Source organism: Leptidea sinapis, chromosome 42 (assembly GCF_905404315.1).
Source record: "Leptidea sinapis chromosome 42, ilLepSina1.1, whole genome shotgun sequence".
NCBI classification, from domain to species: Eukaryota; Metazoa; Arthropoda; class Insecta; order Lepidoptera; family Pieridae; genus Leptidea; species Leptidea sinapis.
In genome coordinates this window covers 3,887,600-3,915,363 of record NC_066306.1, presented here as the reverse complement: position 1 = coordinate 3,915,363, position 27,764 = coordinate 3,887,600, and the positions used below count along the sequence as shown (strand labels likewise).

The following is a 27,764-nucleotide window of genomic DNA, read 5'->3' as shown; positions in this document are numbered from 1 at the left end:
TGTTAGAAATGACATCAAAAAGAATTCTAAAGGAATCAATTTTGAGAAAATAAATGCCGTTTATGCCTTTTTACATACCTACGTTAACAGAAAATTCTTTTATGACACCTAGTTTTACGCTTAACATAATTTAGAAATTCTAAAAGACCTAGCTTCAAATTAAATGAAGTTTTATATCTCTGGGTCTAACAGCAATAATTTAATTTTGCATAATTTCATTCACTGCATTTTTATGACAACCTTGTTATTTAAATTGTGAGTCTAAGGAAGTTATAAGCTGACTTAACTGATTTAAAAATAAGGCGCGAAAGTCATTCAGAGACAAGTACGTACAAAAATTAATATAAGTAAATAAATATTATGAGACCGGAATGCGGCGATGGATTATACGGCTCTTTCACCTATGCTGTCCATACGTACGATCTATGTATGTACCTATTACATGAAAATGTATAATTCTTCAGAGTGACTAAGTTTTGTTTATAAATTTCATAATATTATCGTGGGGGTTACATAAACATAAGCTCACACAGCTAAAGTAGGTCGATCATATTACAACACACAAGCGCTATTTGCAAGGCAACATCGGAAGACAGAAGACCTTTAAATATTTTATTTATTTCCTACAAATAAAGATCTCCAAAGGTCAACATGACCACGTTCGCAATTCGTTACTGGCAGGCTGAGCAGACTTATTAGACACTATTCTTCTATTTACAATTACCTATTATTATATTAATGCGAAATTCAATTACCTATTATTATATTAATGCGAAATTCAATTACCTACATTATAAAATTATTTATTGTAACACTAAATACTTTGATAAGCACGTTCTTTATGCATAAATCCAGCTGTGAGAAGTGCATTGTGCAAATATGCACTGAGATTTGAGATGTGCTAACAACCACGTGAACTGTCATTTCATCAACCAGTTCGGACTGCGTAGTGGCTCGCCAAATCAGATGAGTCATGAACTCATGAGTGTCACTAACTCACTATATAGTAACTAGTCAAGTTCAACATGAGTTTGGGACAGCATTGAGCGTGGCTATTGAGTCAACAACATTGGCCATTGAGCATTCGCCAATCAGAATTCAGTCGCATTATTCTTACAAGACAGTGTACACGGTGTTTATGCTCGTTGGATACAAATCGTTTAGGGTTGTGAATAATTATTGTGATAAATATGTGCGTGTGCAAAGCTCTTCACTCTTGACCTCACTGATTAGGTCTCAAGTATATGTGTTTATAAATAAGAACATTAAATTGTGATACGGGCTTGTAACTACACATAAATAATTTCTAAAATGAGATCCTTCACTATCGTGTTATTTATTTTGCAGTTAAACCTGTGTAAGTAAATTCTTTAAGATATTATTATGTTGATGATGTAGGTGATGTAATAAAGCTACCTGACTAGATACCTAATACAGCTTTCTAAGAAAATTAGGGATTCAATAAACTAATTAATTTGAACTAAATTTGTTTCGACACTTGTACCTAATAATATTTAACCGATCGTGACCTTAGTTTTAATATGTAGGTCTATTTATTTAATGAAATATTATAGAATATCTATTACTACAAACCTTTGTCTATGTTAATAATTAATTATACCTACATTTTGTATGCTACCTAATATTATTAAGTTAGGTATTGTTTTTAAAATGTCTGAACTCCCTCAGATTCCTTCAAGTTACAATTAATGCTCTCGTTAGAGTAATAGTATTGTGCTAATGCTCGTATGAGAGGAAAAATGAAACAAAGGCCAAATTACCCGTGGCTCATGTTTTTAGTTAAACGTTAAAACAAATTGATATAGGTACATGGTAATAATGTTTCTAAGACCCAGTAAATATTCATTTGGATTTATCTAGGTTGGGCCTTTAAGTCGACTGTTCGAAAGTTTAGAGCCGTAAAAATGGAGGTACCTACTTAATTGAATATTCTCCCACACACGTAGAGGGGTGGTTTTATGTAAATGCAAATACCACTATGTTCTTACACGTTTTAAATTATATAAAACCATCAAAATTCTTTAAGTCATTACATACTTACCTATATTATGTGTCATTAAAATGCGGGTAGGGTAAATCCATCAAATATCGGCCATGTCAACATTTGGACATTCGACCTATCTTTTGTAGTATTCAAATGCCTAGATTGGCAGGTGCACGTTGGCACATTCTCGTATACTTTTTGGTTATGCGTTAGCAAAGAAATACATTTTATTAATGTTAATTCCTTTCATTTCTTCCCATTTAATCTTATATCATTTTCAATATCAGCCTTTGTGACTTCCGATGTGTCATCTCTTAAGAAGGTCGCAACACTAAAACACAAATATACATATAATATACTAGCTGACCCGGCAAACGTTGTTTTGCTATATAAAGTATAATTCACGCGATAGTTTTATAAGTAATAAAATATTCCCTATATATATATTGTACATCAGTTTGTTCTATTGTCAATAGTTTTTGCAGCGCACGCAAAAATAGGTTTCTCACGCAAAAATAAAAATGGATTTTACACCTTGTGTTACAAAATAGCAATTTTATTACGGATCCCTAATTTTAAAAAAAATCATTGCCTATAGCCTTCCTCGATAAATGGACTACCCAACACTGAAAGAATCATTCAAATCGGACCAGTAGTACCAGAGATTAATGCGTTCAAACAAACAAACAAACACTGCAGCTTTATAATATTAGTATAGATATCGGATATCATCCCCACTATCTGGATATGTGGCGTTCCTCCACAGTGCGATTTGCAACGAACGTATTTTATTTTGTGTACTTAAGCTGCGGAATGAGCTTCTTTGTGCGGTGTTTCCAGGACGATATGACACAGGTACGTTAAAAAAAGCGCGTGAACTATTCTAAAATGCTGGCAACGCTCCAATGATTCCTCTTGTGTCGCAAGAATAAGTTTACGGCGGTGATAATATAACATCAGGTGATTTACGGGTCACCTATGCTTGTTTATCCTCTACTTCTATTAATAAAATACACCGTAACGCTGCCGTCTACAGAGTCTTATGATGCATAATATCTTTTGTTAAAGTAAAAAAAGGGCGAACGCTATCAGATACCATTTAGGGACATGTATATTATTTACATGCCAAATTTAAGGATTGTGATATAATGTAAGCAATAACTATAAATTAAATTATGATTTTTGTATTTACGTCTCTGGTATTGGTTCCTCTGACCTGACCTATATTGATCGAAAGGCCGATCTTAAGTTTAACTTAAACCAGAGCGTCGGTTCTTCTTTCAGATAACGTCTTACAAGTTGTAAACATAACTATGATGCATGGAATTATGATTATGTAATGGATAATATGTAGGTACCTATAGCTCCACTAATATATTTATTTAATTTGAAGTAAGTATTTACATTATTTATCCTGACGATTTATTTAGTAAATTTATGTTCGTATTAATTATTTAAAGAGTATTTTATTTGACTCAAGTGAATCAAATAAAAATAATTATGACAATATAAAGATACAGATTAAAGAAAATACTTTATTAATAATATTGATATTTTAGGTATTAATATAACCTTACTACATACTAATATTAAAAAAAAAGTTTAAAGATCTAACTTCTTTACCGCTGCATTAGATGCAAAAAATAAAAAGCCCAAAAAACTGAAACAAAAAAATTTAAGTTCAATAAGGATTTGTTCGTACGACAATCACGAAAAGGCAATAGCCCTAAAGTATGGAATACCATACTTTTACCTGAGTAAGTCCAGATCGCTGATGGATGCTGCCATCTAGTCAGCGATCTGGACGCGAACGCGAAGTGACCCGGTGCGGCACGAAAACAATAAACAGTGTATACCTATTGAAGTGGCCTACGTGACTAGACACGTGTAGGGTATGCCGCGGCACGAATCGAAGCGAACGCGATTAGTAGACTTGATTTTGTCGAGCGAACGGGTCGCAGCGCCGCAGCTGCCTCCACTATGATGGTGCAAGACGATTCGTACGCATGTAGGACAGAATTGGCGCACCGCATTAATTTGCATCGGATCGATTCGCAACCGCGTTCGCGTTGAGTCGCCCACGTAGGACGAGGCCTGATAAGATGTAGATTTTATAGAATCAAGGGCTTTTAGGTAAATAAATTATTTATTCAAATAAAATAAATCTTAGAACTATATTTACAATACTATTACTACATAAAATTAAAACTAACATTACGTGGAAGCGTACCTAAAATACTGGCAGCATTTCCGCGTTGGATAGCTAGTCTGATCCGTTGACCGAGATAGCTGCCAGCGCTCGGGTTTCTAGTAGCCTTATTGAGGCGCGAAGATAGTATTTTGAACATTCTCCGTGCCTCTGGGCTCCACGGGCCAAGTGTCTCGACACCAAAGGGCACAAAGATGTATGACTCACTAAGACCAACATATTTGCGACGCTTGCCGTCTTCGGCAGTCGAAGCAGCAGCCCCAGCACCAACTGTCGTAACTTGGACATGAGAAGGAGTCAGAGTGTCAACGTAAGTCGCGCCCCACACCAGCGCCCAAGCCACCAGCGTCATTCCATCAGGGCGCTTGCCATCGCGGCGGATAATACCATTTGGCTCTAAAACAGCAGGTATATTAAGAGCGGCAAATGCCCTGCGGATGACTTCATTAATGCTGGCGTGACGACTGATACGGCCTGCCGAATTTAGGCAGGATAACCCGTGGCGCCCAAGAGTATCTACCTGAACGCCACATCTTCATTGATGTGGTTCATTCAATATTATACCTAGCCGGAGTGATACGCTTATTGACAATGTCATATTGTCAAGTAGCGTTCCAATCGGCGCAGAAGGCAAGGCTTGTAACCAAAAGCCCATTTTGTGTCACGGCCAAAAGACGAGCACAGTTACCCTTTAAATCGTCTGGAAAATTTTGAATATTTGCAATATTTAGCCAAGCATTGTAAGCTTCGTTTAAATACGCAATCTCGGAGTTACCTGGTACATGATTTATTTATATTTATATATGAACAGATAGAAATGCAGGTAAGGCAACGCCCGAAACTTTGCGAGTACCCAAACCACCAAACCGTATCGATAAAGAGCCTTGTGACCATGCACGACCTGTAAACGCGAGATTCAAAACGGTTTCTAAAATATTTTTAAGTGAAATATCAATTACATCAAGTAAATTTGGAAATTTCCATAACGGGCTAGACCGTAAGAGGTACGTAAATTGTGGAACCAATAAACAAGACCGAATAATAGTTAGGACCATATAAGTGAATTCTTATCCAAAACTTTAATATTGAGGGCCAGAACATTAAAATTTATTAGTAATATCAACCCGGTCTGAAATTTGGAATTTTTCACCGATAAAAAGTTCGCATTTCGAAAAATTTAACTCAAGGCCGATTGAGCTAAAACTTTCTATTACAACTTTCAAATCATCTAAAACAGTGTCCACTTCACCACCCAAAGTGTGGAATGAATTGCTAGGCTAAATATTGCTGGACCAAGAGGGTCGCCTTGCTGACAGCCAACGGAAGACCAAATATTATGATTTTTTAATAATAATTTGGATGGTTTTCTATAACAATATAGCTTTTAGGTTGAACTTGGCTATATGTGATTTCATAATCTAAGTTAATCTATTCTAAATAAGTCTTGGCAACTTTATGCCATGAAATTTGAGAACCGTGAGGTATAACTTTATTCAAAGTAATACCTCCGTACGTTGCCCCCTCAGGGTGATATTTAGACTCACAATTGCTATCTTTTTCTATTACATATTCTAATTTGTTCTCGCTTACTGATTTCATTTTACAAATTTGAACCGTCTCAATAGAATCAGGTAACGTCGTAACTAGACCGCAACAAAGTGATAAATTAAAATCATACATTTGAAATAACATTTTTTAACTTTTAATTGATTATATAAATGATCTTTATTCATATTTATTAAGTATTTAATCGCTTGTAGAATAATCGTTTATCATTACATACAATTATATCTAATAGATAAATTTTTTGTCGCAGTTTGCTGTAAAGAAAGATATAATCCTTTAAGTGACTTCATTCTTCATGAAGCTGGCATACCAAACACATCATTTAACAAGGATAAAAATGGACAGCCCACAAATCCTACCATATCTTCAACAAGTACCCCTCCATCAAATAAAAGAGACTATGTAGCTTCACAGTTTCCAACGCTTAAACCTATTACAAGAACATCATCATCAATTGTAACTCCAACGTCAACAGAAAAAGTGGTTACGCCCTCTAGAAGAGATTATGTGGCGCCGCAATACCCGACAAAAAGCCCAACCCCATCAACAATGTCACCTCCTATCCAGTCTCCTACTCAAAAAAGCACGAATATTACACCTATTCCAAAAAGAGATTATGTATCACCAAATTTTCCAACATTAAAACCTATTCAACAGAATAAAGATACACCTGGTAAAGTAAAAGATCTTGTAAATTTTTATGACAGTAAAACCAATCAAGGCAATTCATTTCCATCAAAAGGACCAAGCTACAGTTCCATAGCACAAGGGTCTGTAAATCCACGACCAATGACAAATACAAAGCCAGGAAGCTACAGTGCCGTTGTTAGTGGGACTCCTCAAGTTACTACCTCAGGTCCACACGTAAAACCATCTACTACCGGAAAGAAACCTGACGCAACTCCTGTAAGCCCGACTACAAAACCTACAAGCAAACTTCCTAGTAGTATTGTAGTAGCTAGTAATAACAAAAATCAGGGACAAGCCACGGCCAGTGATGAAGAATTACAATTATTAAGTGAACAATTATTGAAGAAGGACACTAATAACGCAGCTAAATATATAAAAATTAATTATCAAGAAAAGACCACGTCACAGTCTAAAGACGATAAAGCTCCTTTGCCGTAAGTATTCCACAAATATTTCCAAACGGGGAATAGCTTATACATACCTAAGTAAATATGAATGCTCAAAGGGCTGGAGTACCTACTTTTCTGTACGTGTATGATGATGAAGGTATTTAATATAATTTCATTCCATTCTATTTGATTTTTTTCAGGATGATTTAGTTTAGCCATCGTCGGTCGCTTAAGGCAAAATTTAAATTGTTTGTATTTGGATATCTTTAGCAAAATTGTTTGTTTTAGTTGAATCTCTTGGAAAATGTTATCTAAAATGACAATGTTTGCAGATTACTCAATATATCACCTGAAGCGTGGAACATACCAACGATTCAGAAGTTTGTTCCATTATTAGATAATTATGAAAGAGACACGTTGGTAAATGAATATGTTACAGCACAGGTATGTAAACAATAAAAATCAACACTATTGCTTAAGATAATACTTAAATAATTTTAATAATTAGATAATAATCAATACCGTACATTAGGGTAAAAAGGCATATAAGGCATTTATTTTCTCAAAATTGATTCCTTTAGAATTCTTTTTGATGTCATTTCTTATACTACTAGATACTACTACCGCTTCGGAAACAAATGGCGCTCTGAGAGAGAAGAAGCGGCGCAAGAAACTCTCCCAGCATTCTTTTTTTTGCGCTCTTTTCAATAAAAATATACAATATTGTACAGTTGCTATAAAATAATCACAATCTAGTCCCAGGCTGTCCGATCATTTAGATATTCAGCAGTGGAGTAATAGGATTTACGACAGAGCCATTTTTTTATAAAACATTTAAATTTATTTATAGATAATGCCTGAACAGTGGCTGGGACTTTATTGTAGAAGTGTATACATTTACCCTTAAAGCTATTATGTATCTTATGAAGCCTACTAGAATTAGTTACAAGCAATCCCTTATTTCTAGTGTTATAATAATGAAAATCACTATTAAGAGCAAAAACGGTGACGATTTTTGTGAACATATATTAAATTTTCATAAATGTACTGACAATACCTTATGACAAAATAATATATAAAATTTTATTTTATTATGATTGATATTACCATTTTAAATTGGTTTTAAAATGATATCTTTTGTATATTTTTGAAGTGAAGACTTCTTTGGGCAATTGTAAATGGGCATTATATTTTGACATGTCATGAGCGGACAGCACTATAAATTTTTTTAATGTAAAATGTTGCCTGTAACCACTCCATGTACTTAAATATCGGATAATAATAAAGAATTTTAATGGGGACTGTGAGGATTGTTGTAATTATGAATAAAATAGAATAAACTACCTAATCACTAATAACAATTGATAAAATTTTAAATGATTTATTTATGATTCATAATTTCGTTTTAACTTTTCATATCATCTAAATAAAAAAGAAATGATTACTTTAGTATATACTGATAAAATAATTTCTAATAATTAAAACTACTTCCTAAAATATATCTTAAAACTCCAAAATTAGTTTTTACAAATTTGCAGCAAATGTACAGCTAATACTACTAATTTCTTTATTATTTAATTTTTTAGGAAAGGAATGAAGAAAATGCTTTCTTAGATGTCGTTATGACTACTCCTGTATTTCGTCATTTGATGGGTTTCTTGAAAGATAAAGGTATGCCTGATTTCATATACCTTAGTATTATTTTAACATTTTCATAAAATGTTAGTGGTATTATTTATTAATATTTTGCAGGTTACGTAACTCCGGATCCTCGTCAACAGCGCGAATTCATTAAGCAAATTTGGTTTGGCTTATACTCAAGAGGAAAAGGCAAAATAAGTAGTTCTGGTTTTGAACACATATTTGTATCTGAATTGAAAAATGGAGACGTATCAGGTAGTAAATATTATTATTATCTAGCTGACCCGAAAGACGCTGTTCTGTTAATAGAAAAGAATGGTGTAGGTATTCGAAAATAATGTATTCTAGCCTTCGGAAATGTGTAATCAAGGTTAATGTGTTTCAAATGAAACAAAAACGTATTTCTGAATCATTTTGTAATAAATTATGGAGTAATAAAATGATTAGGATTAATATCGTATTTGTGTAAACAGCTTTTACATTGCCGCTTTAAAATTGTCAATTTTTAAAGCATTAAGATGGATATAGTATGTTATCCTTAAGAGATATACATATACCATCGTAGACTTTACCGTAGAACTATATACGATACACAATTCCACCATATATTATTTTGTTATATCTCAAAGGGTTATCGTTGAAAGCTCCCAGACGATTTGTTTTTTCCGATTCTTCAATCAAATATCTGTAATGTATACAAAAAGGTATGCAAGAAGTTAACAAATTATTTACTAAAACCTTCCTATGAAACCACGCTATCTATTGGTGAAAACAGCATGAAAATCGGTGCTGTAGTTTTGAGTTTATCGCGAACAGATCTGTACGCGGTGGAGGACTTTGTTTTATAAAATTTAGTAATTTGTTCGATTAAAAAATAAAGATTATATATTTGTTGTTCGATTACCATCTTCATATGTGTAATAGCATAAATAATTTTAAATTATATATTCAATCACCAATCCAATCTCAATATCTAGACAACACTTCCCTTAAAGCCTCGCCTAGTATCAGAATACTGGGTCTCGAAATCTCGAGGGATTGCCAATTCCGTGGCCATTTGGAGGGCAAAGCCAAATTGGCTTCGAAGAAGCTGAGCGTCATCAATAGAGCACGGCAATACTTCAAGCCGGCTCACATTCTAGCGCTCTACAAAGCGCAGGTCCGGTCACACATGGAGTATTGCTGTCATCTCTGGTGCGGTGTTTCCGGGACGATACGACAAGGGTACCTTCAAAAAAAGCGCATACTCCTTCCTTAAAGGCCTTTCACTTAACACCAGACCCGTACGCTCGTTTGTCCTCTTATTCCAGAAGAAGAAAAAAGCTACTCATTTTTGAGTTGCGCTAAATAAGCTGAAGGGAGGTGACACAAATAAGTGTAATATAAAATGAGATGTATATTAAACATAATATAGAATAGATTTCTGAGAAGCAGAAAGAATTCTTTGGAAAGCTAAAACTATAGGTACCATATCTATTCAGACATGGAAGAAAAGGCTATAACATAAAATATATATGAGTAAGTTTCACCGTTAGGCGAGTGAAAGAGAAGGGAAAACTTTCGCTGGCATTCGGTCGACGTCGATCTTTAAGTAGTATGGAGAAGATCTTTATGATATCTCGTCTAAATGGGTTTAACTAGAAAAATGTAGCTTATGTATGTTATGATTGTCTTATGCAGTTGGAGTCGCCAAGTTAGTCCAACTTAGCGGCTAATGATCAAATCCGAATTGTAGCGTGATATTTTGTTTTTTAAAAAGGCCCTTAAGGTGGCTAGTTAGACTACGATTGGCATATTTTCTTAATTAATTTCTATCTCGTGACACTGTATGACGTGTTTAATTCGGTCAAAGCAATATCTCTGAGGATTTGAAATTCGTTCTATGGCTATAACTATTGAACATAGCGTGAGTGCAGTGAGGGTGTGAAGATCCATACGCAATGCAGTGTACTAACTACAGGTACACATATCTTTCTAGTGGATCACAATGCTTCATCATCATCATCAGCCGGAAGACATCCAATGCTGGACAAAGGTCTCCCCAAAGATTTCCACAACGGTCGGTCATGCGCTGCCCTCATTCAACGTATTCTTATCTTGACCAGATCGTCGGTCCATCTTGTGGGGGGCCTACCAACACTGCATCTTCCGACACGTGGTCGACATTCGAGGACTTTACTGCCCCAACGGCCATCTATCCGTCCTCTAACTATGTGCCCTGCCCACCACTTTACATTATTTCGATTCTAGTTACCATCAAATATTAGGAATATTTTAACTGAAGCTGTATCGTAACATTCACACATCACGATCCTAACGTTGCACTGTAGAAATAGTTATTAGTTCATTCAATTGAAATAATTCTTTTACATAGGTATATTTTGCCAATAGATAGAACACTTATGCATTAACGAGTATTATATTAGAATAATTTGGTTTTTTTTTCCTAAGGTCTACATAATTGGGTTTATTTTTCCAAAGAAGAAGCTGCTAATCGTGCTAACTATTTGGGGTACCTAAAGTATTCTGACTTCAGTGATGTAAGTATGACTCATGATTAAGTAAGGTAAATGTCCCTTATTTCGAAACACGATGTCATTTCTGAAAGCTTTTGTTTGGTGAATAAAGTATTTTTAAGTAATTAATGTTTGATAGTAATCTTAGTTGTGATAATCTGACTTGTAGTGTTAGTTCGATTTTTTAATATCATCTAATTTGCGTACCTGTTGTTGAATATCTATTTCGTGAAAAAAATTGCCAATAAATCTAAAAACAGATGCTAAGAATATAACTAAATATTAAGAATAGATAAATGTATTTAAAAAAAATAGGCGAGAGTCAGTTAAAGCTTTTATTACTAATTAATGTAATTACAAACTATATAAACCATAGTCATTGCGTTTTTTGTTAAAATCTTTGGTTTATCTACAGAATACAATTAATATGAGTTATATGTGGTATCTCTTTGGTATCTATCAATTACGAACTCAAAACAATTCAAATTTACTAATTAGTTAAAATTTCAGTGATGCAATGTTGAGTACATAAGTAGGTAACACTAAAAATGTTTAGAACTGGCCTGTTAGAAACATTGCTAATGAAAACTTTTTTTGAATTTAAATTTGGTTTGGTAACCAAATGTAGTATATTGCATTCATTTGTCATTTGTTTTTGTGAATTGCCAGCAAATCTAAAACTCTTGTTACACGTGAAAATGAACCTAAAGCGAGAAAATTATCGGTCAATGATTTATTTTGACTTTCGTTGTGGGCTTACTCAACAACAAAGCTATGATAGGCGGCGATTAGCATTTGTTAATGAAGCCCCATCTCGTGCCACTATTTACAATTGATTTAACGAGTTTAAGCGTGTACGTAGCAATCTCAATGATGATTCGCGTGAGGGACGTCCTTTAACAGCGACTACTGAAGATAACATCAGTGCTGTGCGACGCATGATAGAGGATGATAAGAGAGTGACCTATCAGCAGATACGGGCAAGCCTAGGCATTGGCATGAGTTAAGTTCAAAAGATATTACACGAACATTAAGGCTTTGTACCAGATGGATTCCCCATACTATAACCGACGACCAGAAACACCTTCGCATGGACTGTTGTCGCCAAATGTTAGATCAGTTCAACAGCGGTGACTCAAATGCTGTATTTGACATCGGCACAGGTGATGAAAGCTATATATAATATATTGCTAAGAACCCGAAACCAAAACACAATCAACTCCATGGGTGTTTCCTTTCGAGGATCGGCCAACTAAGGTAAAGAAAGGAAGAAGTCAAGCAAAAAAGATGATTGCCTAATTCTTTGGTCGGAAAGGTCATTTCGCGGCAGTTGTGGTAGAAGATGAAAGGACAGTTACTACAGACTGGTACGTCAATCGCTGTTTGCCTGTTGTCTTGGAAAAAATTCGACAGTGCCCTCGAAGCAGGATCCTCCTTCACCACGACAATGCTTCAGCGCACTCCGCAAAACGGACTTTTGAATATTTGACTATGGCAGGTGTCGAGATAATGAGTCATCCGCCATACAGTCCAGATCTGACACGCTGAGACTTTTAATTATTCCCAAGAACTATACATAAAATTCGAGGTATTCGCTTTACGAGCCCTGAAGATGCGGTGAAAGCGTACGAAAATGCCATAGAAGAGACCCCTAAGGAAGAATAGGCCCACTGCTTTTCTCAGTGGTTCCATCGAATGCGACTATGTGTAGAGAGGAACGAAGATTACTTCGAAAAACAAAGTATTGGAAACTTTCTACTTTAAGCAGTTTTTCATTTTCTAAACATTTTCAGTGTTACTTAGGTAACAATCGCCCGGAGACTACTAAGTCCTGTTAGCAAAATATTGTATCCCTCAGATGGTAACTCACTAGTCACGCAGTATTTATCATCATCAATTTAGGAAAAAAATATTTCATCATCAGACCCTTGTTGTTGTCTCGATTCTAGTATAAATGGCGCCTCTTACTTGACTGCGTCTCGACCCAATGTGTAATTTGAAATGGATAAATATTCCGATTCGTTATATATTTTTGTGTTATTCATAAATAAGCAGTCCCCATGGATCTCTTTCTTTCTCTCCAGTTTTTATATTTGTAATCTACTTTTTTTTTCAATGTAGTGAATAGAATCAAAGAGTTTAATTAATATTTAATGATTTAATCCTTTATTATCTATTATGTCAACAATGAGGTTTCTCACGCCTTTAGGTACTACGAATACAATTCGGTATAATAGCCAAATTCGTTCTCAGACACTCCGACAGCCTTGGAAGCAATATCCAAATTCTCAGTAACCTGATTTTTATTTCCCTTATTTCCTGACCCAGAAATATTTCTTTACCTTTTCAATCGCTGTTTGGGTTGCTTTAATAGTACAGTTATCATATCATCATATCGACCGAGGATTTGTTTTGACCTTGGTTTTTTAAGGTCCATTCCCAACACCACATTTAAAACTTCGGTGAACTTATGGATAATGACTTGGACTTCTTTTTCTCCTTTCAATTCAAGTAGGTAAACATATTTGCAACTCTGAATATGTTCGTAATCGGCCTCCTTCCAATTAATTAACTAAGATTTTTATTTTCTTTGAAATAGGGGCGTGTGTATACTAATCAGTGATTATTTTTTCATTCTTACAGAAAGGTGCTGTTATGAAAATGCATTTCAACCAACAAGGGGTGGATAAACCTGTCGGAACACTATTCATCGGAACTTCGCCAGAACTGGAGATGTCGCTTTACACATTATGCTACGTAACACGAGTCGATAAGGATTGTAATCTGAAACTCGGGAGTAAAGATGTTAATATCGTCACATATAACTATAGATATAGAAGTAAAAATTATATAGGTAGTGCATATCCTCAAATTTAGAAAAAAAAATTGGCACTCTATCCTTTTCTGCATTAGATGGTCTTGATATGTAACCTATAACGTGTATTGTTGATGATTTTTAAAACGTTTATTTATCAATTGATTTTAACAAAATTTGTTTCAATGTTAAAATAAACCTTTGGGTCATTATTTTACTCCAAAAAGTTCATCAATATTTGATAATTAATAAACACTTTTATTCAAGAATGTTACCTCTATATTTTACTATAGTCGAATAAAGTACTGATATTATATCATCAAAAGTGGTATCATTTTCTAACGACGTTTTTTTTTAAAATGATGCCATTGTTGCTCTAATAAAATATCTGCTCATAAAAAAGTTAAGCATGCTTACCTTGCTTGATCATTTTAAACGTCGAAATTTTTACGCACACCAACTCAAAGTGTCATACAAATCGCGAGTGTAAGACGAAGCTTGTCCCGCACACTAAACTAATATTCCTGGTCTGTTTCTATCAGTTCTCTAACAGCAAGAGACTATCTAGACGTATAAATAATCTAAGATGCTAACATGTGCACTACACACAGATGAGGGTTACTATTTTAAATAGTGTGATGAAAGAAATGAAGTATAATGGAAATTAGCTGCCATAACAATATAAGCCACCTATATAATATATGCCACCTTCGCACGACACGCCACAAGTTAGGATATCATCCCCACCATCTGCATGTGTGGCGGTCCTCCACAGTGCGGCTTACAAGGACAACTTTCTTCCACGTACTACTAAGCTGTGGAATGAACTTCCTTGTGCGGTGTTTCCGGGACGATACGACATGGGAACCTTCAAAAAAAGCGCGTACACCTTCCTTAAAGTCCGGCAACGCTTCTGTGATTCCTCTGGTGTTGCAAGAGATTGTGGGCGGCGGTGATCACTTAACAACAGGTGACCCGTACGCTCGTTTGTCCTCCTATTCCATAAAAAAAAAAAAAAAAAAAAAAAAACAATATAAGCGCCCTTAGTTTTTCAGCAGCAAAAATTGCAAAATTGTTTATACTGCTGGGAAAATACCATCATAATATTGATATTACAACTGCTGCGATAGTGCTTTACTCGTACAAATACGCGGGCAGAAAAGTTGTATGAATATCCATTACTAACGTGGTTCATCGGGCGCCAAAAAAATGTGCTATTATTCATCTTTAGCGCGTGTTTGTTCTGTAGATTTCATCACAAGTTAAGAAAATATTTAAGTATCCAACCCTACTGTGTGTTGATAGTATGGAACAAGGAAGATGTATATATGCGAGTGTATCTCTACACATACATACATACACACACTCACGCCTTGTTCCCGTCGGGGTAGGCAGAGACAATAGAATGCCATTTGCTTCTATCCTTACAAACCTCACGCGCTTCCTCTACATTCATTACTCTTTTCATACATGCTCGCCGGTTGCGGGTGCTTCGGACCTCTCCTTTTCTCAAAACGTCCCCAATTTGGTCGACGAATGTTTTACGAGGTCTCCCGCGACCGACTTGCCCACACACACTTGCCTTATATATTTGATGAGACGAGTGTATCTCTGTTAATACATATCTATCCCTACTCTGTGTAAATCTTTGCAAATACATACTTATACGTCGGGGAAAAAGTATTCTTGCATAATATAGTGAATAATGTATTACATATAAGCTTGTAATAAAATCTCTTTGGCTGAGTCTGCGTGTCTGAGTGGTTTTGATGATACCTATTAACAAATTTAAAGGCACAAATGAGTAGAATGTTTTGAATTATTTTACATTTTTTATTCATTCTATCAAAATGTGAATCTCACTCAAGGCCACTGAAAGAAACCTAATGAACCATGTACTTTAATGGAGACGTAATGTAACTGTACTGCTTTTTAAGAGAGTAGAACTAACTGGTGATGAAAAGTGGATCACGTAACTACGACAAAAACGTCTCAAAAAGGTCGTGGTCAGAAGCCGGTCAGGCTTCACACACTGTGGCAATCCTCCAAATAGCCTTGACTTTGCACCTTCAGATTTCCACCTGTTTCGCCTTCTTTAAAAAAATCCACTCTGAGCAGGAAGTAGCTTCTGCTATTGAGAAAAATTTTTCTGACATTCCAGTTTCCATCTCAAGCACCCTTGTCTCCTCCACTCCATTAGAAATGAAAAAAACTGCTGATATATGGGGCATATCTGTAAAAATAATAAGTTCTGTTATTGACGTCATAGCACCATATCTAGCACTAGTTTTTAATAGCTGTATTGAACATGGCGTGTTTCCTGACCTTCTGAAGTATAGTAAAATTACACCAATATTTAAATCGGGACTCACTTCTGACCCGAATAACTATCGCCCTGTTTCAGTGTTGCCGACCCTAAGTAAAATTTTTGAAAAAATTATTTTAAGCCAAATGCTTACTCACTTTAACACTTATAAGTTACTTCATATAAAACAATTTGGCTTTAATAGGGGACGCTCGACTACGGATACAGGTGTTGAATATTTTTGAGGCCAGGGAGGAATCACAGAATGCACTTGGTATCTTCTGTGATTTATCTAAGGCTTTTGATTGTGTTCAACATTCAACGCTGGTCAGGAAGCTATGTCACTATGGTAGAAGAGGTTCTGCACTCGATCTTCTGATCTCATATTTAAATAATAGGATTCAGAGGGTCAAGGTGAATGGCAGGAGATCTCCTGGGACTCCTCTCGGTATGGGGGTACCACAAGGGTCTATTCTTGTACCCTTCCTCTTCCTAATTTATATAAATGATCTATCTAACCTTGTAGAAAAAAAACACAAGGTGGTATTGTTGATTGTTTGTATTGTGGCTTCACTTATATTAAAAGTGAAACGAAGCCAAGTTTTATATGACGAAGTAAACAATGCTCTATCTGACATCGTGTACTGGTTTAGCGCCAATAACTTAATGTTAAATAGTCATAAAACCAAATATATTAAATTCACCGCGCCAAATGTCAAAAATGTATTGTGTATATATAATTGAAGGATATTGAAGGATTGGCGAATAGGCTCAGTTCTGCAGCATATGCGGTTAAGAAAATTAGACGGTTAACTGACATACGGCGAGATTAGTATACTTTAGTTATTTTCATAGTATTATGTCCTATGGTATACTATTATGGGGCAGTGCGGCCGATATTAATACCATCTTTGTGCTGCAGAAGAGGGCTATTCGCGCGATTTATAACCTAGGTCCTAAAGAATCATTAAGAGAAAAATTTAAAGAAACAAACATTTTGACTGTTGCTTCTCAATACATTTTTGATAATGTTCTGTATGTTCATAAGCAGATTGAGGAATTTTCTAGAAACTGTGACATTCATAATGTTAACACGAGCAACAAACAAACTTGTTATGCCTACTACTCGGTTGGGTCGAGTTAGTAAGTTATTTGTTGGGCGATGTATATGCTTCTACAATATGATCTCAGAAGTGTATGCACAAAACAAATGTGTTACGAAATTTAAAAGAATTGTTAAAAAACGTTTGTCTGGGAAAGGTTATTATAACATAAACGATTTTCTTAATGACACCACGGACTGGGAATGAAGCGAACACCCTCAGGCTCTTTAATTATAAATGTTTATTGTACGATATCACATTGTAATCCATATTTTATATTTAAAAAAAAAGCCCGCTCAGTTTCTTGCGCCCATTCTTCTCAGGTCTGAGGCAGTCTCTTTTGAATGGGTGGTAGTTTTTGACGTTCAATAAGTGATTTTAAATCCTATTTTGAATAAAAATATTTGAATTTGAATTTAAAATTCCTTAGGTAGTGACAGGTTAACATCAAGAGTGGACTGCCAAAACTACTTGTCGCCATTTTTAGGATAAGTCTAAAAATTTCTAGAGCAACGGGATCATACTTAGCCATGGAAAAAATGTCTTGAGTTTTCATATAAAATGCAAAGAAACTTTTTTACCTAAACTATTATATGAAACTAGCTGACCCGACAGTCACTGCTCTGTCAATTGGAACAAAGCGTTGTACATAAGTATTCGGGAATAAGGTATTTTAAAGTTCTTATTTTTAAAGTATTAAAATGGCAATGGATATAGCATGTTCATATAGACATATGCCATCGCGGACTTTTCCGTAGAAGTACATAAGATACACAATTCACGATACATCATTTTGTTATATCTCAAAAGGTTTAGACAGCATTTTCGTTGAAAGCTCACAGAAGGCATATTTTTTCCAACTCCTCCAACAAATATCGTTAATGTATACAATGGTGTATACAAAAACTTAACAAATTATATATTAAAACCTTCCTCAAGAATCACACCATCCATTGGTAAAAGCAACGTGACAACCGGTGCAGTTGCTTTTGAGTTTATCGCGAACAAACAGACAAACGCGGCGGAGGACTTAGTTTAAAAATATGTTCTTATATGAATGTGACAGCTATTAAAATATTTTTAACAACAGCTGTCAATCAAAATTATTTAGCTCTTCAATAGCAACCCACATCAAAGCAAAAAAAATGTCAGTAGAACATCTTCGCAATAAATAGGCGATACAAGTTAGAAGAGACGGTGTGTTAGGGGCCAAGCATAAAGTATCAATTACCATACGTGTACACTCAAAAGGAACAAACATAGGCAGATACTTTAATTTAAATTTAATATTTTAGTGACTTTTTAATAAAAAAACATTTAGAAGTCATAAAATTTTTGAAATTGCATCATTATATAGATTGGATGTTATTGAACCTACGAACAAAAAAGATCGATCGAAGATTTGTTCCAACAGGTGTCTCGCGTTAAATCAAACTGAATCAACGCTAGAGGAAAGATGTACTTACTCGGGACCGCTCGCTCCTAGTATTTCGTCAACGGTTTATTGCTAAGATCGATGTTTCTTTCATTTCTATCGTAGATGTAGCATAAAATGCTATGAATCATTCAGGTAACTTGTACAATTTCACTCCGGTGAATTGAGGCTCTTGACTCTCGCAAGAATATGACTCTCGTTAAGAATTGCTAACCTTCTTCTCTTGGTGAGCAATGTACTACATATCATACACTCCCACATAATTTTGTATTTTGCTTATGTTCGTAGCATTATGGAGTACGCCTCACCGATCTGGTCCCCATCGTATGTTACTTACATATCTCAATTAGACTCTATTCAGCGGTCCTTTACACGTCGCCTAAATTATGTTCTTCGAAGAAAGGACGAATACGAGGATAGACATATATATTTTGGTATACTTACCCTTGAAGATAGACGGAAAGTAGCAGACATGAAATTATTATTCAAATTGGCTAACTCTGCAATAGATTGTTCGCTTCTGACCGGACGGATCGCAGTATGGGCCAGTACAGCACATACTACTACGCGTACTAATTATGGCAAACATTCTGTTTTGCAAAGGATAGTAAATTTATACGAAAAACAATTTAAAGATATTGACATTTTTTTTCATCAGCCGTAATAAATTTATTAACTCAGTGATCGAGCACATGTCACAAGCTGAGAACGATGCCCATTAGACTGAACACTACACACTACTCACAACTCATAACACTTTCACATATTCATACACACTATACACATATCTATTTAATAATCATGTATCACAAGCACACATTATTCAGGACTTCTTCTGTATTAGTCATTATTCAGGACTATTTGCCAGCGTTATTATTTCATTATTATTTAATCTGCCAACTTTGTTAAAGGCAATACATGTATATAGTTTATAGTATTAATCTGTAGAATAGAAATGCAGTAAAGTTTGCTTAAAATAAATAAATATCAAATACAGTTTTTGACTCCCTAAGCAATTTATATTTAAAACTACAACAAAACGCTTAGAATGGGATTTATAACTGATAGCAGAAACTAAAAAATGTAATCGGAAGCCAAAATGAATAAATGTATACATTATGCGTTCGTAAAAAATATCATATAATATATGTGTAAATCGCCGGAATACGTTGGATAAGGGCAGCGCAGGACCGATCTTCGTGGAAATATTTGGGGGAGACCTTTGTCCAGCAGTGGACTTCTTCCGGCTGATGATGATGAATAAATAAACACTTGACGATTTGGCAAATATTGTACAGCTTATGGAAAAGCTTCATTTTGCCAGTCAGAGCTAGTACGTTTAATTTACTTTTGTAAATTATTTGTATTTGTGCTTATTCAAATTCAAAATGTTTTAATCACTCACTATTCAAAGAGCAATTCATTAATTTAATTGCAAGCGATAAAGAAAATAATTATTATGTACAAATATAACTTGGACCTATTTATTCTATAATATGTTTTACTTATATGAATAAAATGAAATAAGCCGCAGGTCGGCTGTAGTTCGACCCACATACCAAAACAATAATAGGTAATAAATAATGTAGTAAATATAGGTATTTTGGTCGAAGAAGACAGACAAGAAGGTAGCCGCCTAGAAATTTCGTAACGCGAGACCCTTCTGTTGAAGCTTCCTTCCTAAACTCCAATGCGAGTGGACAGGCAGGTAGGAGTAAGCTTCTTCAGTGGTTAAAGCATAAGATAAATGGCTACAATACAAACAGTTATCGACGGTTGTTTCTCGGTTTTTTTTTGGAAAAGGAGGACAAACGAGCGTAAGGATCACCTGGTGTTGAGTGATCACCGCCACCCACATTATCTTGCAACACGAGAGAAATCACAGGACCTTTGCCGGCCTTTAAGGAAGGTGTACGCGCTTTTTTCGAAGGTACCCATGTCTAATTGTCCCGGAAACACCTGTTAGATTTGCGTCGATGAAGTACCTTCTAAGTTCTAGTATCATCAAGTAGGTACGGTACCTAAGGTACCTACTCTGTGATATTACGGTGTTGCGTGATGGTCTAGTAGATTTACTTTAGAGTCTAGTCCATATTGTGCATCATAAGTTACATTTATTACGAAGAGTGTTCTATTGAGCTATTTGTCTTTGTTTCTTGTCGCACAATTCAAACATATTACACCACCTTAAGCAGCAATATCAAAATATAGCATTATTTACATGCGTCGCGTTCATCCAAATAGCGGTTCGGAGAAACTTAGGAATGAACGAAACTTGATGACCTGCAAAGCAGCCAAGGTTATTGATTTATTAAATTAATTTATATCGGCTCTCCTCGCCGCAAGGTTTTTTGATTTCTTAATTCCTCTGGTGTTTCAAGTATGGACGTAATACGTTTTTTATTGCAAGTCAAAGAGAATTTACGCAAGTGACGAATAACGATTGTCGACAAAATGACAATGTCAATCAGTGTCATAATAATATGTCAATGTCACCTTTGTCGTCATTTTACCACTCACTGTCACGATTTAAACTAGTACCTACCATTTATCATCTTATCAGTGAACACTGAACCGCACTGAACAGTGGGCTTTAATATTCATTATCCTTTTTTTAGTGTCCGGTGTCTGCTGTAGCGCAGTCTGCAGACTGCAAAGTTCAGCGAATATAAATAAATACGCATGTGAATATTATTCGCACAGAAACGAACATATTAATTGTGCTAAAATAAGTTTTTACGCTCTATGTTTTATACCAAATGCTTGCCAATTTCATAAAAATGATATTGTCGCTTAAAATATGTACCATAAGACGCGAAATTCACCTTTAAAAATTCTCATAAAAATCTTGTTTTCACGTCACACTCAAACGGGTTTTACGTAAGATTCAAATATTTCTTCTCTGCATAAAAGTTTAATCTTAAAACCAACAGTGTAGGTAATTTGGTTTTCGCCATGAGTATCTTTAATTTAACGTTCGGGGGACTGATGAAATTAAAACGTGTATCACAGAAAGATATTACGTCTTGTTATGTGATATGTTTTAAAAAGTTTTCAACTCGAGAACTTCTTAATGAAGCTTATTGTCGGACAAAATTGAAATGCAGGTGTAAGTGAGCACAATATTATTTACATAGTTATATAATTAGATAAATCGTTTTAATCTTTTGCTTCTGTTTGTCAAGTTCGAATATTTTCTTATACATTTTTAGCTAAGAAATTACCTCAAGATGTTAATCCTCAAGGAGTATTTGCTTGTAATGAACTTGATCTTTCTGAGGTTAAAGTATATGGATTTGACTATGATTATACCTTGGCCCATTATAAACCCAGCATGGAGCATTTGCTTTACAATTTGGGCCGGGATGTCTTGCTGGATAAATACAAGGTAACTAAAATTATATAATAAATTAAGATTAAAGGGATTTTATATAATTTCTGAATCTCTTGCTGCATCTATGTTTGTGCTCACAAAATATTGTGATTTATAATTGTTTATTACTCTCATGAAACAATTATAGACATAAACAAAAATATATTACTAAACAATTATTGTTTGCTTCACACTACTAAGGAAATTGAGGTAAGTTGAAGTTACAAAGCTATTAAACAATAATTGCTATAAATTTTATATATAAGAGAATACTTATTAAAATTATGTGATATCTAACTTTTAATTAAATTATTTAGATAAGCTTTTATAACTTTATAGTATCCAGGTGAAATATCAAAACTGGAGTACAAACCAGACTTTGCTGTTCGTGGATTACATTATGATATTGAAAAAGGATTGCTTTTAAAATTGGATTCATTTCTTCAAATTCAATTTGGTGCGGTGTACAGAGGTCTGACACCTGTTTCAACTGAAGAAGTATTACACTTGTACAAAAATAGGATTATACCTATAGCCTATGTAGAGGGTGATACGAGGGTGCACAAAGTGAGTACAACTATTATTACTTTTGTTTATCAAGTTGTGTTTCTGCATACTCATAGTGATATTACTGGAAAAACGAAACTAAATATCTTATGTCTCAATCTCACTAAGAGGGAGGCTCCTTTGCACAGGATGCTGGCTAGATTATGGGTACCACAACGGCGCCTATTTCTGCCATGAAGCAGTAATGTGTAAGCTTACTGTGTTTCGGTCTGAAGGGCGCCGTAACTAGTGAAATTACTGGGCAAATGAGACTTAACATCTTATGTCTCAAGGAGACGAGCACAATTGTAGTGCCACTCAGAATTTTTGGATTTTACAAAAATCCTGAGTGGCACTGCATTGTAATGGACAGGATGTATCAATTACCATTAACTGAATACCAGATCGTCTCATCCCTTTTTGTCATAAAAAAATATCAGAATTTGCTGATTTACACACATGGACCATTTTGTGTACAAATTCTTAGAAAAGGGATAAAGGCAGATTTAAACTTTTTTGTATGAAAGATTTGACTAATAAAATTAAGATAAAATTGATAAACATTCATTCTGAGATTCCACATCTACCATGTCCTCTGTGAATTTTCGTTCGGAGCAGCTTTAAGAGTTCCGATTCGAGTTGAATTGCGACGAGTGACGCCTTTCGCAAAATTGGACCTACCTGACTGGATTGTTTGTCAAGGTAGACATACTTGTCAACAGTTTCCACAGTATAGTTCCCAACTTTTGGAGTAGGTGCCACAAGGACATTTGACACGATCTTTGTCTTGTCCATTTTCGTTTTGCGACCTACTTGGACAGCTGTATTGAGGCCATCAAGCATATGGCTTAAGTCTTCCATGGTCTCAGCTATGATTACGATATCGTCTGCGAATCGAAGTGATGTATTCCACAAGTTTAAAGACATCTTCCAACACAGCGGTAAACAGCTTCGGCGATATGACATCGCTTGGTCTGACTCCTGTCGGATAGGCTATGAGATCTTATCATCTTATCTTACCATCTCCAGGATGGACTGACATGGTGGCATTTCCATACAAACACTCCAACGCTTCGATCTGGAGAGACTAAAGCACAGCGCAGGTCTCGATCGAATCAAACGCTTTCTCATAGTCCACGAACGTCATGCATATATGCACTTGGAGCAAAAACCAGCGCTCGCAGGCCTAACAGGTGTTTCCGGGACGATAAGACATGGGTACCTTCGAAAAAAGCGCGTACACCTTCCTTAAAGGCCAGCAAAGGTCCTGTGATTTCTCTGGTGTTGCAAGATAATGTGGGTGGCGGTGATCACTCAACACCAGCCGGTTCTGGCTCCTTCGTTTTCTGTGTAACCTGCCGCAGCATATGTATGTGATCTATGGTGCTAAAGCCTATTGGGAATCCGACTTGTTCGGGAGGCTGAAAGTCGTCGAACCTTAATCGGTATCAATATTTTTTTCTTTCAATTAAATAGCTAAGTAATATTTTGTGAAGTAACACTTGAAGAATTCTTTTATTTATGAATAAATATTATAAAGCTGCAGTGTTTGTTTGTTTGTTTGAACGCGCTAATCTCTGGTACTACTGGTCCGTTTTGAATGATTCTTTCAGTATTGGGTAGTCCATTTATCGAGGAAGGCTATAGGCTATGTTTTTTTTTTTCAAAATTAGGGATCCGTAATAAAATTGCTATTTTGTAACACAAGGTGTAAAATCAAAAACCTATTTTTGCGTGCACTGCAAAAACTATTGACAATAGAACAAAATGATTTACAGGCTATAATATAGGCAATATTTTATTACTTATAAAACTATCGCGTGAATTATACTTTATATGGCAAAACAACGTTTGCCGGGTCAGCTAGTTTATGAATAAAAATCACTACATTATAATATATTACAATTCTTATAATCCTCATTTAAATAGACTTGATAAGAATGTAATAAAATATGTGTTTCAATAGTATGGAGCATTAAGCTGTTAACAATGTTTATTTGTGTATGAGGAACTCGCGCATGGTATGATCATAGCATTTGCAAGCAATCATTCATTTATGATCTCCCCTTCATACATTATGGTAACGAATGCAACATACCTACCTCAATCATCTTAGTGTATGACTTTGAAACCAATTGCTTCAGTTTTTACTGTTTTTAATAAAGAAGTGCATTGTTATAGCATAATTTCTTTTTTTGAAATGTAACGTTTTTAATGTCATCAAAACCAGCCAGATACAAATAGTACAGTCAAAGCGATTTAATTACAAGTTTTTACATAGTACCTATAAGTGAAAAGACATTTTTCCCGCCCTATTATATTTATATAAACTTATATATGTATAAATTTTCTTTAAGAAGGTGAAATGAAATAGACTCATTAACAGATGTGTAGTTTTACTTTAGTAAAAGTATTATGCACGTCGGTAAAATGAGAAAAAAGCCTTTTACCGTCATTTATATCGATTACCCGACGTCCATGGAAGATAACAATTACAAATGAATAGAAATAACTTTATGAGCAATATAACGCCAAACATTTTAATAAAAATAAAATACAAAATAAAATCACAAAAAGAAATAGCATATACTTACTTAGTTATAAAAGCACTATATTATTGAATATAAGGAAAAGAAATAGGTAAGTATTACTACTTTGGGACGCGACGCGTGATTCATTCCTAAAAGGATCTAACTCATAACACTAGAAATAAGGGATTGCTTGTAACTAATTCTAGTAGGCTTCATAAGATACATTATAGCTTTAAGGGTAAATGTATACACTTCTATAATAAAGTCCCAGCCACTGTTCAGGCATTATCCATAAATAAATTTAAATGTTTTACAAAAAAATGGCTCTGTCGTAAATACTATTATTCCACTGCTGAATATCTATCTGATCGGACAGCCTGGGACGAGATTGTGATTATTTTATAGCGATAGAAATGACTGTACAATATTGTATATTTTTACTGAAAAGAGCGCAAAAAAAGAATGCTGGGAGAGTTTCTTGCGCCGCTTCTTCTCTCTCAGAGCGCCATTTGTTTCCGAAGCGGTAGTAGTATCTAGTAGTTATTAGAAATGACATCAAAAATAATTCTAAAGGAATCAATTTTGAGAAAATAAATGCCTTTTATGCCTTTTCAGTAGGTACTTACTACTTAATTTTGTTAGTCCTTGAGATACCAACACACAGCTTTCAGCAACCCCTCGTGACATTTAGAGTAGACACTTGCTCTCCATTGCAATACATTTGTACGAAAAAGACACCTTCTATCTATATATATATATATCTTAATATATATAAATTACGTGACACGTTGTTTTTCCGCGATGGACTCCTAAACAAATGAACGGATTTTAATGGGGATTACTTCATCGAGTGCTGTTTTGTCCAACTTGAGAGATAGGATAGTTTTTATTTCGATTTAGGACGCATAATTATTTTTATTTCCAATATTTGTTTTGTATGGACAAATTTTCTATGAGAGAATATATTGACGCACGGTTTGACAGTTCTGCTGTGAATCAATTTCATTATAGTTATTCATAACGTCATTGATAGGGAGAGTATTTTACAAAATAATTCTTGGTGTTATGAAATATTAATGACAAATTCATAAAAAAAAAAAAACTGATTTTATTTATTATGCACAGAACAACGTGTGTCGGGTCAGCTAGTATATATATAATGAAAATGGTCTTTGTTTGAGGCTCAATCACGCTTAAACCACTGATCGTATGGCCATGAAACTAACAAATCACCACTCGATGCGAAATTTATCATCCATGTTTATGGCGTTTTTTTCGAACTCCAACGTTCCTTCATCAATTTATATCCTTTTAAAATTCGCCCAGTAAAGCGGGCGGGAAAGACTAGTATTATATAGGTATAAAACATAATTAATATTAATTATTGTTTATACACATACATATTTCATTTTTTTAATCATTTTAAAATATTGTGACTCTGGAAACACAGATCTACACCCATGCTTTAAATCCTCTATTAAAGATTCTGAAACAGTTAGCTTATTGCCAACATTAAAACACCCAATGTTCTAATAACCATTACATCACACAAAAGAGTTTTGTAATGTTGTACTGAATTTCATAACAACACTACTATGTTTTTTTTTATCCCTTCATGCGCAAAGAGTTTCAACATACAGCCACATTCTTATTGTTCGATGCGTGGTATCTGTATGAATTTCAAAAAAAGAACATTTTCGTTTACGCGCGCTCCACACACCCAGAACGTCGCGCGCCGTAAAAAAAAAGTAGGTTATTCGAATCCCCGCCATTTTTCTTCGATTTTTTTATTGTTTTGTTTACAAAAAATGAGCGATTCATTTTAAACGCTGCAAAAGAACATTATATTCGAGTGAATTCTAATTAGCACTATACAAAATGTAAATTACTACTAAAATAAATAATTGTTTCATTAATACTTAGTTTATTTGTATATAATCAGTAACGAATGATATTAGGTTACTACTAGGACTGGTGTTTTAATGTTAGCAGTAAGCTAACTGTTCCAGAATCTCTTAGAGGATTTATATTCTGGGTGTAGATAAAGTCTTGTATGCAACTGTTGATAATTAGGTATTAAAACACTCATGTGATACTATTATCACACTCGGCTTCGCCTTGTGAGATAAATCCACATTCGTGTTTTAATACCCCTTATTACACAACAGTTGCATAAATAACTATTATGGGTCCCTGATCTACAATAAAATGATTTTATTTTATTTATATTTAATAATAATTACAATCATATGAATAATTACGTAATCTATTTTAAGTATACTACTAATCAGATGCTTATTTATTTAATAATGTCGATTATAATTTTAGGCAAATATGGCAAAAATGGTTCACTTAGCTGATTTATTTTCCGTACCGGAAATGGGTTTACTTTGCAATGTTGCGGAGTATTTTAATCGAAACCATATCGATTATCACCCAGAAATACTATTTTTGGATGTAAAGGTATGTATTTATAGTTATGAATCGCTTAATTTCTCAAAATTTTACTCTAGGGCCAGGGGGTCTACTCCTAAAATCAATATATCGTGGCATTAGTCGTGTCGAATCCTACTCTTAGTTACATCGTATTCAATGTCGAAACGATGATTGAACGACTGAAACATTATTCGATATTATCGG

The 27,764-nt window shown here is 34.7% G+C and overlaps 2 protein-coding genes across 3 annotated transcripts in view; both read left to right on the top strand.

Annotated features, from left to right (window-relative positions):
* The window catches only part of LOC126976781 (5'-nucleotidase domain-containing protein 3), a 197,100-nt gene that overhangs the window by 152,230 nt on the left and 17,106 nt on the right, over positions 1-27,764 (top strand). The window contains exons 1-4 of one of the 2 annotated variants that reach the window (XM_050825369.1): positions 21,231-21,783; positions 21,887-22,062; positions 22,387-22,614; positions 27,453-27,587. In XM_050825369.1, the coding sequence (XP_050681326.1) occupies positions 21,630-21,783; positions 21,887-22,062; positions 22,387-22,614; positions 27,453-27,587 (693 nt within the window). In that variant the 5' untranslated portion in view covers positions 21,231-21,629. Of the gene's footprint in view, positions 1-21,230; positions 21,784-21,886; positions 22,063-22,386; positions 22,615-27,452; positions 27,588-27,764 lie in introns of those variants that run through there. The other variant, XM_050825370.1, reaches the window with a different exon arrangement.
* Positions 987-14,156, top strand: LOC126976779 (endoribonuclease CG2145-like). The gene is made up of 7 exons (XM_050825366.1): positions 987-1,357; positions 6,031-6,904; positions 7,192-7,303; positions 8,446-8,530; positions 8,612-8,755; positions 10,952-11,040; positions 13,660-14,156. The coding sequence occupies exons 1-7, from the start codon at positions 1,312-1,314 to the stop codon at positions 13,891-13,893; spliced, it is 1,584 nt and encodes a 527-aa protein (XP_050681323.1). The 5' UTR covers positions 987-1,311; the 3' UTR covers positions 13,894-14,156.

Excerpts from the sequence above, each read along its gene's own strand:
- LOC126976779 (XM_050825366.1), top strand. The coding sequence starts at position 1,312 with ATGAGATCCTTCACTATCGTGTTATTTATTTTGCAGTTAAACCTGT. Across the intron at positions 6,905-7,191 it reads GACGATAAAGCTCCTTTGCC|ATTACTCAATATATCACCTG; the intron begins GTAAGTATTCCA and ends CAATGTTTGCAG. Across the intron at positions 8,531-8,611 it reads GGGTTTCTTGAAAGATAAAG|GTTACGTAACTCCGGATCCT; the intron begins GTATGCCTGATT and ends AATATTTTGCAG.